This window comes from Eptesicus fuscus, chromosome 2, assembly GCF_027574615.1.
Source record: "Eptesicus fuscus isolate TK198812 chromosome 2, DD_ASM_mEF_20220401, whole genome shotgun sequence".
NCBI classification, from domain to species: domain Eukaryota; kingdom Metazoa; phylum Chordata; class Mammalia; order Chiroptera; family Vespertilionidae; genus Eptesicus; species Eptesicus fuscus.
Window position 1 is genome coordinate 16,438,734 of NC_072474.1, and position 20,246 is coordinate 16,458,979.

General features: G+C 38.0%; 1 protein-coding gene across 1 annotated transcript in view; it reads right to left on the minus strand.

Moving 5' to 3' along the window:
• The window catches only part of MYO3A (myosin IIIA), a 211,142-nt gene that overhangs the window by 9,830 nt on the left and 181,066 nt on the right, over window positions 1–20,246 (minus strand). Inside the window, exon 30 of the mRNA XM_008148896.3 lies at window positions 4,353–4,459. Coding sequence (XP_008147118.2) covers window positions 4,353–4,459 — 107 coding nt within the window. The remainder of the gene's footprint in view (window positions 1–4,352; window positions 4,460–20,246) is intronic.

Consider the following 20,246-nt stretch of genomic DNA (forward strand, 5'->3'; position numbering starts at 1 on the left):
TCAAGTTGAGAACTTTATGTATCGAGGCAAAAATGAGAATATTTAAATTATAGGTATGATCAGATATTTTTAAATCAATACTTTGATTTAAACTCTAGCAAAATGGTACTTTACCTTACTTACAAAGCAATATCCTCTTTGGTACTGTAACTGGGTTGCACTGTGTGCTAGCTCAATATATTTGAACATATATTTACATGCTGCAATAGCATATACATCTCTTAGGCTAAGGAAACAATACTAGAGTCACCTTGATCAAGCCAAAGATGTTATAATTGTGGAAACCCTAATGCAGACATCAACTTGGCTGGTAACATAAAAGTGCGAAATAATAAAAATGGCAATTAATAATGGTTTGTAAGGACTGAGGGTTTTCCCAGTATTTACAGACACACAATCATTTTTTTCTCATGATTTATCATTTGCAATAAACTAAAATGTTGCATGAGTCAAACAGTTCATAGTTTCATTCATTTTCATTGGTTGTAATTTTAGTGGGTGGATGAGGCAGAAGTAATGCTTAAATGCATCAAGTCTGGGAGTGGACCTTTCAGGAAATAACATTGTAAGGGGCAGGACACCAATTACATTCCTGTCCTCCTTCCCATTTCCTATTACTTCATATTCTTGACCCAATGCCCTAGGCTAGGAGGTGCTTAGAAATAATTGTATTACCAGCATAGGTACAATGGCCCCTAGTGGTCCAGTTAATGATCCCTGGGACCAGGGTGGTGTTTTCTGTGGTTGCTGTTGTTGTTTTAATATGACAGAGGTCCTGTCTCCTTGATCCATTGTCTGAAAAAATATCTGTTTTACTCTTAGTAACAATTTTCTATAATCCAAAATTATGCTGAAATGATAGCATGATGTTGTGTGGCAGAGATCCCTTTTATACAACCAAGAATGAATTCCCAAGCTGGCCAGAACCCCTTCTCCCCCTTTTTTAAACCTCACCTAAGGATATGTTTTTATTGATTTTTTTAGAGACAGAGGAAGGGAGATAGAGAGAAAGAGAAATTTTGATCAGTTGCCTCCTGTATGTGCCCCAACCGGGGATTGAACCTGAAACCTTTTGGTGTACTGGACATGTTCCAACCAACTGAGCCTCCAGTCCAGGGCAACCTCTCTTAATTCTGTGTCGCCTTTTCCCCTGGGAGGTAGTATGTGTGAGCTGGCTCTCAGTTACAGGAATTCTTAGAAGAGGAAGCACTGTCCAGGCTTTACTTCACTCTTGCCTGTGTTAGAATATTCTAACGAAATGTAATTCCATAATAAAAATTTCCAAAAATGATTTACGATGGTTTATAATAGGAGCAATTATACAACCAAGGTAATCAAACGTAAGTTGTAAATAAGAAAGGAGGATCAAAATGAAATGTGTTAAGATGGAGCCTTAGTGTTTGTCTCTTAGATTCCTAGAGGCTAAGTCCAAAAGGGAAGCATGAAACTACATTCTTTATCATAAAGAAGGAAAGCACATTGTCCCTCATGGGAGAGGATTTAATATAAATTTTAACCCATGGGACTTTATATTAGGGGCATTTATTGCTAAGACAAATAATGTTTTCAATTATAGGTTTGAAATTACAAATTACCAACTTGAAATCTTAAATGAAAATATAGAAGCAAATGTCCTATGGCAGTTTCTTATGGAACCACAGTAAAGAAGAGAGAAAGACAAGGAGATAACAAGGACTCAAGCAGATTTTCCCGTGAGGGTGTTTCTTAAAGGGCCTTTTGAAAGAGCAGAGGTCTTAGCTCAGAGGACTTGGAAGACTCAGCTGCATCACACTCCTTCCCTCTAACCTGAGGTAAAGAAATACGTTTTATAACGAAACTTTAAATTTCACGTCCATTATATCATGGTGGACACAGTTTTACATTCCTTCTTGAAATACACTATATATTTAGAAGTCTTCACAAAGATAAAGAAAGTAGACAAATCATAGGGGGAAAAAGATCTTGGAATGGCCAAATACCTACTGCTATAGTCAGGGAAGGTACTGGAGAAAATAATGAAACTGGAAGGCCTTTGGAATTATGTGGTCAGTTACTCTTCTTGAGGAAATTGTTGGCCCTGAGTCGTTTTTGCTGGCTGCCCAGCTTCTGCGCGTTACAGCAGCCCCACACGCCGTTACAGTGGGGTGTGCAATCCCAGCTAAGTTTCTCCCCTCCACAGACATGCTCCTCAGGCTCAGCCTACTCTTATTTTGGACACAACGCTAGCAACATTTCCCAGATGTAAGGGATGAGGAGCATCAAATCATAGAAGAGAGCTGGTATTGATGTTAGGGCAGTCAGAATGACCATAGTAAGAACTGACATTCAAGGAGAAACACAAGCTATAAAAATAGGTGAAACAACTGAAAGCACAGCTATCTATGATAAGCAGGTTTAGGGAAATAATTTTCACAGCTCAGCAGCTCCATAAATATTTATAAATGCTCTGAGAAAATGAAGCAGGGCCACGGGACACAGAGTGATGGGGTGCTGCCTTAGACATGGTGGATAGGGAGCCTCACTGATAAACATGGATCCGAATAAAGTACTAATATTGCTGCTTATTGCAGTGACCTTGGATCATCAAGAAAAGGTTAAAATGTGCATTATAATATCTTTTAGAAAGATTTTAATCAAAACCACTTAAAATTACAGTGTTTCGATGGGTAAAGGGAGTTTTTTTTTTTTTTAATGTTTTCATTGATTTTTAGAGAGAGAGGAAGGAAGAGGAAGAGAGAGAGAAACATCAATGTGAGAGAAACATAGGTAGGCTGCCTCCCAAACACAACCCAGGCATGTGCCCAGAGCCGGTGACCTCTTGTTGCATGAGACGATGCTCAACCAACTGAGCCACACCAGCTAGGGCAAGGGAATGTTTTGACAAGTAAAGGAAGTGGGGCCCCATCATTTCTGTCAATTTCACCTATATGTAGCACCCGAACTCAAGTAAGGGCCAATTGAATATGAATACATGGTGTGTTTTCACTTATAATAATAAAAAACTAGTTTTCTGTGTTTTATTTTTCACTGAAGCCACAGATTTAAAGACTCGGGGTTATATTAAGTATTCCAGTCACTATGGTAATAACTCAAGATGTATTAAAACACTGTACATTCATTAAAAAAAATCATTGTTCAATGACAATGTAAGCTTTTTGGGGGCAGGGACTCATTTGTGGAGGCTCAGAATCTGTTCCACTCTGGTTGGGAATTAGTCATAAACATTCCTCCTTATTTCAAAGTCTCTTATAATTTCTCATCTCGAGAATAGTATCTGTTGTTGAAGTCACTGTAGCCAATTGCCATTTCAGTGGCAATTAATAAATATTATTGAGCATCATGTTTGGTACTTTCTAATTTTGTGCTCTGCTATTCATCTTTGGAAGGAGTCTGGCCTTTTCATGCTGAGGGAGCTGCTGAGCTATAAAGGGACTATCAAGGGAGGAACACAACCAAATGGACCGCTTAGAGAAATTTGCTAATATGGGCTACAGAGGCTGAGATTAGAAGCCCTTAGGTGGGGCCTGAAGCACTGCAGGTGAGGAATGATGATGGTCTGAAATAGGGCTGTTGCTGTGAGAGTAGAGAAGGGGGATGAATGGGAGCGAGGCTTTGCTGGCAGAAGCCACACTTCAGATTGAAAGGTTAGATGTCATGTATGAGAGAGAGGGCCAGGTCCAGGATGACACCAGGTTCATGGCTTAGGTAACCAAGTAGATGATTGTGTCATTCACAGAGAACAGGAACATGAGAGGAAGAGGAGGCTGGCAGAGGGGATGCCAATGAGCTCACATGGTGCCCACGTTGAGTGAGAGGACTTCAGTACAATGAATGACCTTGACAGCTAAGAAGTGCCCTATCTGTGTCTCAGAGTCCTGATCTGTGAGATGGGAATGCCCCTGTAAAGGCTGTTTCTAGGATTAGATATCCCAATGCAAGTGAACATACCTCATTCCAGTCCTGGAATTTAAAGGGTGCCCAGTAAATGCCTCTTTTTCCTTCCTTTCTTCCATTTTCACCTAAACTCACCCATTCACATTCAGGTCCCTCTCAGGAGAGCTCCTGCTACGACACAGTTCTCTTTCTGGTTTAATGTTTGCGTATCAGCTCAGATAAAAGGACCAGCAGAGAACTGCTGGGAGGCCATGGGGTTACAGGACTGGGGGAGAGGCCTGGGTGGTGAGGATGGCCGGAGGATAGCCACGTGCCCAGGTCCTCAGCTAGGGATGGGGCAGGAAAGCAGAAACTGATGGGAGTCTCCCTTTTAGAGTCCTCCCTTTGGACAGGCCTAGTGTGGACACGGTTTTGTGGATGCTATGGCTCCCATCTGATAATAAGAGTGAGCCACTTACATGTAGCAGATAATAGTATGTGCAGTCTTCAGGGTTATTTAATGTTTTGGGTTTCCGGGGCCGTCTTGGGGGTCTCAATATTTTTGGCTCCTCTCCTTTAGAAATACCTACGAGAAAGGTGATCATGAACAAGTATTCAATTACAAAGACTATCATCAAGCAATGCCTTCCTTTTGGGATAAATAAAAAATAATATATGCACTATTGGGGCAAAGCTGGGAGAAAGAGGAAATACCTTTTGTTCCCCAACCACCGTCATCAGATTCCTCACCATGTGCTTCCTTCCAGTTGTCTGGTGGTCTATGACTTTGAGTGTTAAGGGGGAGAAGGGAAGGGGAAGAAAAGAAATGCATAGTCTGGTGATGTGGAATAATGTACTGCAGTTCAAAAGGTAGATGGGGAGAGGAGACAAAGCTGCTAAAAATCTTTTAAAATGGGGATTATGTTCATAGAATTTTGCTCCTCCCCTCTCCCCCGCTGCCAGATTCACATATCCACCTGTCCGTCTAAGACCTGCCTGATTTTCACTTTAAGGTACCGCCTCATGTTATGGCCCAAACAAGGACTCTTTCTATAAGACTAATCAACCCTTTTGCCAAAATTTAGAATTTTCAGACCTAACTTTAAAAACCATGACCAAGAAAGAATAAAGGTTGTCATTCTTTACTGCTCCTTCTGTCAATACTAGAGGCCCGGTGCACAAAATTTGTGCACGGGGGGGGGGGGGTTGTGTCCCTCATGCACCATCTCCAATCTGGGACCCCTCAAGGGATGCCCGACTGCCCGTTTAGGCCCGATCCAATAGGATCGGGCCTAAACTGGCTGTCGGAAATCCCTCTCACAATCTAGGACTGCTGGCTCCCAACTGCCTGCCTGCCTGCCTGCCTGGTCACCCCTAACTGCTTCTGCCTGCCAGCCTGGTCCCCCCAACAGCCCTCCCCTGCAGGTCTGATCCCCTCAACTGTCCTACCCTGGAGGCCTTGTCACCCCCAACTGCCCTCCCTTGCAGGCCTGGTCCCTCCCTACTGCCCTCCCCTACAGGCCTGGTCCCCCCCAACTGCCCTACCCTGCTGGTCTGGTCACCCCTAGCTGCCCTCCTCTGCATGCCTGGTCCCCCCCAACTGCCCTCCCCTGCTGGCTTGGTCACCCCCAACTGCCCTCCCCTGCAGGTCTGATCCCCCCAACTGTCCTCCCCTGGAGGCCTTGTCACCCCCAACTGCCCTCCCTTGCAGGCCTGGTCCCTCCCTACTGCCCTCCCCTACAGGCCTGGTCCCCCCCAACTGCCCTACCCTGCTGGTCTGGTCACCCCTAGCTGCCCTCTTCTGCATGCCTGGTCCCCCAAAACTGCCCTCCCCTGCTGGCTTGGTCATCCCCAACTGCCCTCCCCTGCAGGTCTGATCCCCCCAACTGTCCTCCCCTGGAGGCCTTGTCACCCCCAACTGCCCTCCCTTGAAGGCCTGGTCCCTCCCTACTGCCCTCCCTTACAGGCCTGGTCCCTCCCAGCTACCCTCCCCTGCTGGCCTGATCGCCCACAATTGCCCTCCCCTGCCGGCCATCTTGTGTCCACATGGGGGTGGCCACCTTTGACCACATGGGGGCAGCCATCATGTGTGTTGGAGTGACAGTCAATTTGCATATTACCCTTTTATTAGATAGAATAGCCACATTCTCAAATGGCTGCAACATCATCAGAGCATGCTTGGTTGTTAGTGATCATAGGTGGCTCTATATTTACAGAGATAATAGGCTTCTCATAAAGTATTCCTATTTTTCATGATTCTTGACACTCCATCCACTGACTGCAATTGTGCACGAATGTCTGCTTGATAGAATATAAGGATCGGGTGGAAAAGGGTCATGGGTGCTTATTAGAAAATACTACTTTAAATGGATACTTGAGCATACATTTCTTAGCTGAAATGTAAGGGTATTAAAAGATCATTTTTGTGTACAGGATGGGGACAGGAACTATCTCTAATTCTTATATAAGAATACACAGAGAAACTGAATTGCTCCAAACCAAAAGTAATCAAAGCAAGTCAAACAGAAACAAGTCAATGAATATTTAATAGTTACTATGTGTAAACAACTGTGGCTGGCAGTGTAAATCAGGTTCAACCAGATGTAGAAGCCACAGGGATGTCTGACTTTCTAGTCCCTTGTTCGACCCACTAGGTGAACATACTGATCACAGCAGCATTCACAGTCTAATGTCATCCAGCTCATTCATTTTAAAACGTATGGGAAATTGCTGGATGACAAAGATACATCAATAGTTGAGAGTACTTCCTAGAGATTTAACGCATAGAACAAGGCTAATCAGAGAAAACCATGACAACCTTACTGTACCATTTTTTAAATAAGACAAAGGAAAACGAGGTCTTTATTAATGAGACCACGTTAAATAGAGATTAGTAATAGACTAAGGAGTGACATACTTTTCCAACCAATCCCTGGAAGTTCATCTCCCATTCTCTCTCTCTCCCTTCTTCTCCACAGGAATAGACAGTGGAGAGAACTGAGATATCGAAGCCCTGCAGCATCCTGTCTTGCACTGTCACAGGCACAAGGAGAGATGGTAAAACCTGAATTCTTGCCACCACCATACACAGTATTTTTTTTAAATTTCCTTCTCTTTGCTTATCATCTGTCCCAGTGCTGATCAATAAACAGCTTCCATTGACTCTTACAAAGTGTTATTTAGAAATGTATTGGTCATATTCACTTATATTACTCATTTGAATCTGAACGGAAGGAAACATAAAAAGACAGTATGACATTATTATGGTTTCAGAAACATAAAAGTGACCTGTGACTAAATTTAAAAATTTTTGAATTTATTTTAGAGAGAGGAAGGGAAAGAGAGAGAAGGAGAGAGAGCGAGATATCAATGTGAGAGAGAAACACCATTGCATCATGATGGGTTGCCTCCCACACATATCCCAACTGGGGAGAATCAAACCCCCACAACCTCCATATATGCCCTGAGGGCGTCGAATACACCACCTTTCAGTGTATGGTGAATGGGATGATGCTCCAACCAACTGAGCCACAGTGGCCAGGGCGACCTGCGACTAAATTTTAACTTGACTGTTAATTTTATTTGAAGTCTGAATGAAAGTATCAGAACATTATTATTGAAATGAAAATTAATTAATTTGAAAATGACAAGTAATTTGAATAAATGCCAGAAGAGTGAAAAACAATCAAATTCTGGGAACAAAAGAAGTCTTGCTCTTGCCTCCATTTTCTCATCAAATTTTCCCCATTCAATCTGATTTCTATTATCAAGACTCTATTGAAGCTGCCCTCCAGACACCCAAGGGTGAACACTTTATTGACAAATCAAATGCCCTTTATCTGTCCTTATTATCTCTCAGTGTATCATTTTACTGGTACATTATTGACCACTCTTTGCCTTCATGACTGAGAATGAAGTTTCTGAGGGCAGACACTTTATCTTATTTGTATTCCTGGCACTTAAGGGAAAGCTGGACACATAGTAAATGCTTAATAAAAGTTTGCACGCCATACTGACCACTTCCTAATGAATACCTCAGGTTTGACCCTCTCAGCTCTCTAGACTTCCTGCCCTAATTTCTTTTTCTTTTTTTTTCTTTTTTATATTTTATTGATTTTTTACAGAGAGGAAGAGAGAGGGATAGAGAGTTAGAAACATCAATGATAGAGAAACATCTATCAGCTGCCTCTTGCACACCCCCTACTGGGGATGTGCCCGCAACCAAGGTACATGCCCTTGACCGGAATCGAACCCAGGACCTTTCAGTCCACAGGCCGACGCTCTATCCACTGAGCCAAACCGGTTTCGGCATGCCCTAATTTCTTATTGAGTACTTCCATCTCAAACTCTCAGACTATAAAGGCCAAGTGGCTGCCTTTCTCCTCCATCTAAAGTTCTGTATACCACAGCCTCAATGGTACTATTATTTCTGTCCTTCACTAGGTTCAAAATACTGATGTCATCTTGTCTTATCCCTCTTCTTCATTTCCTATAAACAGGTAATCATCAACTTCTGTCAATGCTGAAGTGATATTTCAGGAAGGAAAATCTGGTTTTCATTTGTGAGAAATTTCATTAAAAACATTTATGAAGCTTCTTTTTCTTACTTCCTTAAGCCTACACTTCTAAATACAGATTATTTCAATCAGCAGTTTGTACTTGATCTTCCACTTCCCCCCAAAATTATCTCCCCTGGTCAACCTAGTTACCTCATAGGAACCCTGACATGCCATGTTTATAGCTATGACTTCATTTATGCTCATCTTCTCACAGCAAGACTGAAATCTCCAGCCTCTTTAAGTGTCTACCTCCAGACCTCTTTCTTCCAGGATGCTCTCACTAACTGTCCAGTGACCTCCCTCTCATGTGAACACTATTGGTACTTACAGGCTGAACAAATCATTTGAAACATGTTACGAGCTGAATTATGTTTCCTCAAAATTCATATGTTGAATTTCTAAGCTCTAGTACCTCAGAATATGTCCATATTTAGAGAAAGGGTCTTTAAAGTGAGGTCATATGGGTGGGCACTAATCTAATAGGACTAGAGCCTTATAAAAGGAGATGAGAACACAGACACACGCAGAAGGATGATGATGGAAAGACACAAGGAGAAGATGCCGCCTGCAAGCCAAGGAGAGAGGCCTCAGAAGAAACAAACTTTGCCAGAGCCTTGAGTTTGAACTTCTAGCCTCCAGAACTATGAGGAAATAAACTTCTGTTGTTTAAGCCACCCAGTCTGTGGAACATAGTGATGGTAGACCTAGCAAAATGTATAAAACCTTACTATTTTTAACCTGTGATTTGTTTTTCTAAATAATGCGTCCCTATGTTTTGGGATGATGGGGATCATGACTGAGGTTTTCATGCCCTCCTGTCTTGCCGGTGGTGGTCTGCAGGTGCCAGGTGTTGGATGGATTCCGTCTTAGCCTAGAGACACAGTGCTAAGTGAAGAGTAGACACTCAATGTACTTTTGTTAACTGGATCTCTATTGTCACTATATATAAAATTAAATTTCTGATGCTTTAAAGAAAAATGTAAATTAAAAAACCAACAAAATTCTTGAAAGAGAACCCAGAGGCTTCATGAACAATCTAGGGGTACACATGTCTTAACCAAAACTCAGAAGTCATAAAATGGTAGATATATCTGCCTATTAAAAATATATATGATGTGGGATTACTGGGTCAAATGGGAGTTCCATTTTTAGTTTTTTGAGGAAACTCCATACTGTTCTCCACAGTGGCTGCACCGGTCTGCATTCCCACCAGCAGTACACGAGGGTTCCTTTTTCTCCACATCCTGGCCAGCACTTGTCGTTTGTTGATTTGTTGATGATTGCCATTCTGACAGGTTTGAGATGGTACCGCATTGTCATTTTGATTTGCATCTCTCGGATAATTAGTGACTTTGAGCATGTTTTCATATGTCTCTTGGCCTTCCTTCTGTCTTCTTTTGAAAAGTATCTATTTAGGTCCGTTGCCCTTTTTTTTTTTTTTTGGATCATTAATCCCACTTCTAGGAATATATTCCAAGAAACTAGAAACACCAATCAGAAAGGATATATGCACCCCTATGTTCATAGCAGCACAATTCACCATAGCTAAGAGTTGGAAACAGCCTAAATGCCCATCAGCAGATGAGTGGATTAGAAAACTATGGTACATCTACACAATGGAATACTACGCTGCTATAAAAAAGAAGGAATTCTTACCATTTGCAGCAGCATGGATGGAACTGGAGAGCATTATGCTAAGTGAAATAAGCCAGGCAATGAAAGAAAAATACTACATGATCTCACTCATTTATGGAAAATAAAGAACACTATAACCTGATGAACAAAAAGATAGATACAGAGGCAGTAAAGCATCGACCAGATGGTCAAATTACAGCGGGAAGGCTGGGGAGTGTTGGGGATGGGGGGAAAGAGATCAACCAAAGGACTTGTATGCATGCATATAAACACAACCAATGGATACAAGACACTGGGCGGGGTGGGATGAGGGCATGCGACGGTGGGTAGGGGAGGCTGGGGGAAAGTCAATGGGGGGAAAAAGGAGATATATGTACTACTATGTGTAATACTTTAAACAATAAAAATATATATATATATATGAAAGCCTTAACATGTCAATGAAATAAAAGGAGACAAGATAGATTTTGAAAACCACATGTATAGCACAAATGCCAAATAAAGGGGTGATATTTCTAATATAGAAGAGGAAAAGCAAATGATTACAAAATTAAAGACCAACAGAAAAATGGGTAAAAGATATAAACAGGAAAGTCAAGATGAGCAAATCCAAAAGGCCAATAAGGACGGAAGATACCTGAGCTTACTAGCAGATAAAAAATATATATAAATTAAAATAGCAATGAATTATCATTTTACTTCAGACGCATTAGCAAAGATTAAAAAGAAGGATAACACAGTTGGACAGGATGTCAGAAAAAGTGTATTCTCAGAAGTTGTTGAAGGAAATATCAATTTTAAGGGCCTTTTAATGAAGCAATCTATCAAAACCAAAATTACCTTTCAACTCAATAATTTCTGAGGACTTTTCTCAGAAAATTAAAATCCTAGGATACAAGGACATTTGCAAAGATGTTTACTGCAACATTTTTCATAGTGCCAAAAAATTTAAAAAGTGAATATCTGACAAAAGAAGAAAGGTTATACAAAGTATTGTGAACCACACATGGAATATTATACAACCAGAAAAAAGAATAAATTATAACAATTCCAGTTGATATTATGGGATTCCTGCTAAAGTACTGAGGGAGCAAAGCAAGATACTTTAGTGTTTATATTATGATTCTATTTATATAAAAGAATGACAAAAAACTCTGTCTATATGTATGTATAAGTACATGTATGCATATCTACAAAAATATTAATGCATATTTTATAATAAAGGTTCCATTAGGGGAGAATAATGTGGGTTGGGGAGGGAGAACAGAGGGGTAGGGGAGAAGAAAATAGGGGAAAAAAAGAGAAAATAAAACATACTGCATAAAAAGAATCCTGAAATGTATGGCATGGTCACATTTATTTATTTAAAGTTATAAATTTATATGCTAGTATGTAGATATTATAGAGATTTTAAAAATGTCAAAATGCATTGAATTTTCAGAATTTCTGTTTAATTCTTGTATTTTGCAGGATCTGCTTTAGTGTTAATTGACTTTTTTCCTTCAGCAGGACAATCTCGAGGATGCATATTCTTTTTTAAAAAAATACATTTTATTGATTTTTATAGAGAGGAAGGGAGAGGGACAGAGAGTTAGAAACATCGATGAGAGAGAAACATTGATCAGCTACCTCCTACATGCCCTTGACTGGAATCGAACCTGAGACCCTTCAGTCTGCAAGCCGATGCTCTATCCACTGAGCCAAACCAGTTAGGGCGAGGATGCAGAGTCTTAAAGGGTGTCTCATTTAAGATCCTGCCATGCAAAGTGGGCAGTCAGCAAGGGAAAATTATTGATGAATATAATAAACAGGGTCTGATTGTTCAGATTAAATTTACCCAGACTATTTTTTATTTTTGAAGAGCAAACTTCTCATGGGCTTATCAGCATACAAATGTTTCAGAAAAGTTCAAGTTTATTTTTGCTTTCTAAATTTTTGTTCCTTTGGGGGAGTACAAACACTGCCTGCTAACATCACTCTAACCCCTTAATTACAAAAGTGACATAAACATTTATAATCACAAATGATCAGTAGCATATCAATGTTGGCAGTAGTGAAATTAGGTTTGTGACTATTTTGTGTGATGTGCATGATAAATATTAGATGGTAAAGGTTATTGCTATATTAAATAGTCAGAGGGTAAAAGATTGATTTATATTACAGTTCTGGTAATTATCTTATTAAGTGTCTTAGTTTACTAGGAATGAGCATTTTAAAAACAGTGAATGGACAAACATCTCAACACTTTGCATCCTCCCCCCCAAAAAAGATAGATTTAAAACTGGTCAATATTTGCTTTAGGAAATTAAATTTCATTATTACTCTCATTTTAATAATTACACTATTTTATTTAAGAATACATGCAGAGTATAATTTGCATAAGTATCACATGCCTAAATTAGATGAGGACAGAAGTGCATTTATGTTATTGTAATTTCTTAAATCAATTTTTGTAAATTTCCATTTACTCCCGACAGTCTGTGCACGTTAAGCAACAACATAGTGACCTACAGGAAACCTTCGAAGGGAGGTATATTCGTTGCTGCATGTCCAGGGCAGGAGTCACCCTCGTCAAGGTTGCAGCCTGCCTTTGGGAAGCTGCTGATTCTGCCTTTCCCCTCCTCTGCCCTTCAGCCGGGCTAACCACTCTTGAAGAGAAATGGATACAGGTTCTGAGCTTGTGTGGGCCGTTCAGGTCTGCATGGCTCCTGTCTGCTTTCTGCTGAGCTCTTGGAGATCTTTTCATTGCTCATGCTGGGCCTAGATTTGACCACTAGCTTTACTCTACTACGTGGTCTTTGTTCTTTTGAGTCTATCTGAGGTGCAGAGTTATAAGGGTGGGATCTTCTCCTGCTTTGTGTGTCCTTAACACTTCTGTTTGCCTCACTGTTCTGTGGGTCTGACTTACCCCTTTCCTCTGACCTTCTCATTAGGCAGCTACCAGCCCCGCCCCATTCAGAGCTGCTCAAGCGATTCCTTCTGTCTTCTTTTCTACCACCTGAACACTGATGCCCTATAGCCAGTTTACACCTTTCCTCACCCTATAGGTCATGGGCTCTAAGCTTTTTGTCACTCTCTGATTTAGGTATGTTGCACTGATATCCAGAACCTTACTTAACACAGAACATTTCACTTTTTAATTACACTCTCAGATTTAGGTAAGTTGCTTCCCCCAGCCTGCCCTTTATGTCTCTTCTAGTTACATCACAGGAGAAACAGGGGAGAATCAAACAGCTCTGTTTGTGGCATGAGGCCTTTGGACTATCATTTGTCTCTTGGACATGATCACTATATACCTTCTGTCATCTTCGTTGGGCTGGGTCATGGATTAGAGTCTTCAAAGGCTAGTTAGTTTTTTCCTAGTCCTTGGGGTTAGGTTACACCCTTACTTCCAGCTATCTGCTATTCATGTGCAGTTATCAAAGGAGGGTGCCCTAGCAGAGGCGTATGAGAATGCACACAGTGATGCTGATGCTGTCTTGACAGTGCCATCTTTGATGGGGACAGTGAGCTGTCACACTGACCCATGAGCATGTATCCTGTGTGTACCCATCCACAGGACAGGATACAGTCACACAACAGAGCACAGACTTACTTGCCTGAAGAATGAGGAAACTCAGGAGTAGCATTTAAGGCTCCCTGATAACCTCATGGTTATAAATAGTTGGGTATATAGCCTGAGGTGAAAACCTGTTCATTTCTTTCCCAAAAGAGCCAAATTTTAGAAAAGTATTTATTCACTATTGCATAGTGATTTTCTCAGATTGGCCTTTTTAAAACACATTACCTGATTTTAAACAAGCAACATTTAGGTTTTTTCTTACCCTCTGCTCATGCTTGATAACACAAGGATAGATGGTTCCTCTCAAGGTAAGGTAAGACATACCAATACTTTAAAAAAGCCATATTCCATATTAGAGCATGTCTAGTCACAAGAATGGCCAGAGGAGATGCCAAGCAAGGTTTTAGTGGCTCAAGCCAGTCTGGCAGCAAAGATGACATACCTGGAGATGACACCCTAGTCTTATTACACATGGCTGTGCAAGCTCTGTGCCAGGCTGCAGTAACATGATTCAGATGATTAATTTTATACAGACATGGACTCTGAGGGCCCAAGTCAGCAAGGGATGGAAAGTGTCTGCTCTGTTGGTGAGTGAGCACCTAGTTCTTATTCAACCAGTCACCGGGCTTTTTTAAAGCTCTCTACACAGATGCTCTTGTTAATGAACCATCTCACATGAGGGAATATTAAGCTGATTTATTTACATTATCCAATTTCAATTCTGCAATATTTTATCCTGTAGCTAGCAGTTTGCCAAGGTTATTCTTTGAAAAATGAATTTAAGGGCTGTTAATATTCCATATATGAATGTGTCATTCCTTATTAATCATTTCTTTATTGTCTAATTTTTTATTTTGCCATGTACATAAATTTTTATTTTTCAGCTCTGATTATTCCTTTAGGCTATGTTTTCATAAGTGGGTTTACTGGGTCAATGATATAAATTATTTCAATGTTTGTTTCTTTTTTTTACATATTGTCAAGTCACTTTTTGAAATGTTGACTCTTTACAGTCTCACCATTACTATTTGAGAATAATAAAATTCATACATTATTCTCACAGTTAAATATTTTTTCCTTCTTGCCAGTTTGGTAAGTAAAAATAGCAACTTGTTTTAATTGTATTTTTAGGGTGATCATATATATATGTTTATTTGCCATTTGCATTTATTTTTCTATAAATAAATCCATTCTTGTGCCCATTTTTCCACTTGGGTATTGTTTTTCTTAATGATTTGTGAGAGCTCTTTCTACATTACATATGACAACCCTTTTTACATTTGTTTTAAATATTTTTTGTCCTTAACACTTTAACTTTTAATCTTGGCTTTCTAATCTCTAGAAGGTTTGTTTACGCAGTTCAAATTTATCACAATTTTTCTTTGTAATTCTTTTATTACTTCTGATGCTTTGTCCTGTCCAAAGTAGAGATTTTGCAGTACTCAGTTAATACCATCTGGTTTCTTTTGCTTTATTTCTTACTGTTGAATCATTAGTATAGCTGGGTAGTCAGCATAAGGTAGGATTCTTATTTCTTCTCCCCAAATAAGAAATATTTCAAGCATTATCTATCCATTTCTTATTGCTTTGCTGTGTATATTTTAGTGACAAGTTTTCAGAAATACTAAGGTCAATTTGGGGGCTATCTATTCTGTTCAAGTAATCTGTGGTTGATTATTATAATAGAGGCATATGGTTTTAATAGTTATAGCTTTAGATTATTTATTTTATTATTTAATAAGAAAAGTCCTTATTTATAATATTTTTTTCTGAAATTTACAAATAATCTTTAGGGTCATTTTCTTAAGTTCTAAAAAAATCTCAGAGATTGAATGCAACATTTTTGTAAATCTAGAAATTAATCTTAGAATAGTCATGTTTATAGTATTTTATCTTCCAATTCAGACACACTATGTAATGTCATTCCATTGTGCACCTCTTTTTTGGTCTCTTTTTGGTTTTCTTATTAGCTTTATTTCAATGTCTTTAATTTTGTTTGCTGTTATTTCCAGTGAGCTCTTTCTCCATTATACATTTTTATAAGAAAGAATATCTGTATACCTATATATCATTACTGAATTTTATTGCTAGTATCAATCATTATTTTTGGCTCATTCTTTGCATTTTTAAGGTCAAAATTCATGTTATATACAAATACTCTTACAATCCTGTCTTTTCCTTTTCAATAGTTATAAGTTTTAGAAATTTCTATTTGCTGTCTTATTGTGTCAGTTAGAAATTCTCCCAAAATATAAAAAAGTATTTTTGCTAGCAAGCTTATCGTAATGCTGCCTTCTAAATGGAACTGCTTTCAGTGTTTCATAGTTAATTATGATGTTGACAACATGTTTAAAAATACATTCTGCATATTGCTAAAAAGTCTCTTCTTCCTAATTTGGTGAGAATTTGGCTTCTCATCAGGACCACTAGTTGGATTTTATGAAGACTGTTTCAGCATTTATCATGATGACTGTATTCTTTTGACCTTCTGATATTGTTACATTAATGTGTTATTTGGAGAGTCTTTTAATGTAATATTGCATGCAATTGTCTAGTACTGTATTAGGAGTCATACCTCTAAATTTCTGAGATTGATCCCTAGCTTTCTTTCCTTGCTTCCTTCCTTCCCACCCCCCCTTCTCTTTCTTTCTTAAATGTTATTTGTCAGACTTGGGTTTGAGGATACATGACTGTCATAAAATATGTAACCTCCAGTTTTCTTTTTTCCCCCTCAGATTACATAGTATGGGAATTACCTGTTTCATGAACTTGGATTGCAACTGCCTATAACACTAAGTTCTTGGAACCTTTTTGTGAAAGTAATTCTTTTACAGACATAACGTCACATTGACTAATTTATTCTTGAAAATTTATGTCAGACCCAAATTGTCTTTGTAATATTGATTACACTTATTGAATGTGAGATTTTAATATTATTGTAATTGTTATAATCTTGTTCTATTTTCTATTCTTTTTTAAAGTAAGTAGCTATATATTTATTTTTATTTTCAAAAACATTATCTTAACTTCATTTAGATCTTTGATGTATTTCTTTTTAAATTTTTATTTAATTTATTGGGGTGACATTGGTCAATAAAATTATATAGGTTTGAAGTGTACAATTCAATAATACATCATCATATCTTGTATTGTATGTTCACTACCCCAAGTCTCCTTCCATCACCATTTATCCTCCCTTTACATTATTCCACTAGCCTTCAACCCCCTTTCCCTCCGGTAATCACCATGTTGTTATCTGTGTCTATGAGGTTTTTTTGTTTATTTTTTGCTTAATTCCTTCACCCATTTCACCTAGGTCCCAGCACCACTACCCTCTAACAGCTGTCACTCTGTTCTCTGTAACTATGACTTTCTTTTTCTTTTGTCTACTAATACTTTGTTCATTAGATTCCACATACAAGTGAAATCATATGGTATTTGTCTTTCTGTGACTCACTTATTTCATTTAGCATAATACTCTCCAGGTCCATCCATGCTGTCCCAAAAGGTAAGATTTCCTTTTTTTTATGGCTGAGTAATATTCCATTGTGTAAATGTACCAGAGGTTTTTATCCACTCATATACTGATGGGCACTTGGGCTGTTTCCAAATATTTACTATTGTAAATAGTGCCTCAATAAACTAGGGATGCATATATTATTTTCAATCAATGTTTTGGATTTCTTTGGATATATTCACAGAAATGGAATCACTGGGTCATAAGGCAGTTCCACTTTTAATTTTTTGAGGAAACTCCACACTGCTTTTCACAGTGGCTGCACCAATCCTCATTCTCACCAACAGTGCCTGAGCGTTCCCTTTTCTCCACATCCTCACCAACACTTGTGTTTGCTCATGTATTGATGGTAGCCATTCTGACAGGTGTAAGGTAATATCTCATTATGGTTTTAGTTTGCATTTCTCTGATGATTACTGATGTTGAGTATCTTTTCATACGTCTATTGGCCATCTGTATGTTCTCTTTGAAGAAGTGTCTATTTAGATCCTTTGTCCATTTTTAAATTGGATTGTTTATTTTTAAGGTGTTGAGTTGTAAAAATTCTTTATAAATTTTGGATATTAACCATTATTAACCAGTAGCGATTATGTTCTCCCATTCAGTTGGTTGTATTCTCATTTTGTTGATGGTTTCCCTTGCTGTGAAAAAACTTTTTAGTTTGATGTAGTTCCATTTGTTTATTTTTTCCTTTGTTTCCCTTGTCTAAGAAAATGTAGCAGAAAAAATATTGCTACAAGAAATGTCTGAGATTTTACTGCTGATGTTTTCATCTAAAATTTTTATGTTTTTAGTCTTACATTTAAGTCTTTAATCTATTTTGAATTTGTTCTTATATATGGTGTGAGAATGTGGTCTAGTTTCATATTTTTCATGTGTCTGTCCAAGAATTCCATCACTATGTACCAAATACTCCTTGTATGTTCTTGCCTCTTTGGCAAATATTAATTGACCATAAAGGCATGGGTTTATTTCTGGGTTCTCTATATTCTGTTTCATTAATATATCTCTCTGCTTTTATGACACTACCATGCTGTTTTGATTACTATAGCCTTGTAGTATAGTTTGATATCAGGTAGCATGATTCCTCCAACTTTGTTATTCATTCTCAAGATTCTGTGGCTATTCAGGGTAATTTCGTGGTTCCATATAATTTTTGAAACATTGACTGTATTTCTGTAAAAAACACTTTTGATAGGAATGCATTGATCTATGGATTGCTTCGGGTAGAATGCACATTTACAGATGTTAATTCTATCTATAAACATAGTATATACTTCCATTTATTTTTACCTTCTTCAATATCTTTCTTCAGTGTCTTACAATTTTCTGAGCACTGGCCTTTTCCTCCTGGGTTAAATCTATTCCTATATATTTAGTATTTTTTGATACACTTGTTAAGTGGGATTCTTTTCTTAGTTTCCCTTTCTGATAGTTCATTATTGGTGTATAAAATGCAACTGATTTCTGGGTGTTTATTATGTATCCTAATACCTTACTGAATTCATTTATCAGTTCTAATAGTTTTTTGGCGGAATATTCAGGATTCTCTATATTCAGTATCATGTCATTGGCAAATAATGACAGTTTTACTTCTTCCTTTCCAATTTGGATGCCACTTATTTCTTCTTGTTTGATTGCTGTGGCTACAATTTCCAGAACTATGTTGAATAATAGTGGTGAAGGTGGACAATCCTCTTTTGTTCCTAATCTTAAGAAAAAAGCTTTTAGTTTCTGCCCATAGAGTATGATGTTGGCCATGGGTTTGTGACCTTTTTTATGTTCTGTCCTCACTTAGCTGATTGTTTTTATAATAAATGGGTGCTAGATTTTATCAAATGCATTTTCTGCCTCTATTCATATGATCATATGATTTTCATCCTTCATTTTGTTTATGCAGTATATCACATTTATTGATGTATGAATATTGTACAAACCTTGAATCTCAGAATAATTTCACCTAATAGTGGTATATGATCTTTTTAATGTATTACTGGATCTGGTTTGCTAATATTTTGTTGAGAATTTTAGCATCTACATTCATCAGGGATTATTGGCCTATAATTTTTTTTTTCTTTGTAGTGTCTTTATTTGGTTTTAGAATTAGGATAAAGTTGGCCTCATAAAATGAGCTTGGGAGTCTTCCTTCCTCTTGCGTATTTTGGAATAGTTTGAGAAGGATGTTAGTTCTTTAAATGTTTGATAAAATTCACCTATGAAGTCATCTGGTCCATGACTTTTGTTTGTTGGGAGTTTTTGTTGTTGTTGTTGTTGCTGGTTTTTTTTTTTTTTTCTTAAATTACTGCTTCAATTTCACTAGTTGTAATCTGTCTATTAAGATCCTCTGATTCTTCCTGATTCAGTTTTGGATGATTATACATTTCTAGGAATTTAACCATTTCTTCCAGATTGTCCAATTTGTTGGCATATAGTTGTTCATAATATTTTCTTACAATCCTTTGTATTTCTTTGGTGTTGTTTCCTCTGGTTAAATGTTTATCAATCATGTTTATCTTTTCAAAGAAACAGCTCTCTCTTAGTTTCATTGATCTTTTTAATATATTGTATACGTATGTGTATTTATGTCTATCTATATATCTATATATCTATATCTATATATATACATGCATATATACATATGTATGTATACATACATACATATATATATATATGTATATATATATATATATATGTATGCATATATTGATTTTAGAGAGAGAGAAAGAGATACAAACATCAATGATGAGAGAGAACCATTGATTGGCTGCCTCCTGCACACCTCCAAATGGGACCGAGCTCGCAACTTAGGCATGTGCCCTGACCAGAAATAAAACCGTGAACTCCTGGTTCATAGATCAACGCTCAACCACTGAGCCATGTCAGCCCGGCTCATTGATCTTTTATATAGTTTTTATAGACTCTATTTTTTTTTATTTGTGCTTTGGTCTTTATTATTTCTTTCCTTCTTCACACTTTGGACTTTGTTTGTTGTTCTTCCAGTTGCTTTAAGTGTAAAATTAGATTGGTTGAGATTTTTCTTATTTCATGAGACAAGCATCTAGTGCTATGAATTTTCCACTAGGACTGCTTTCACTGTGTC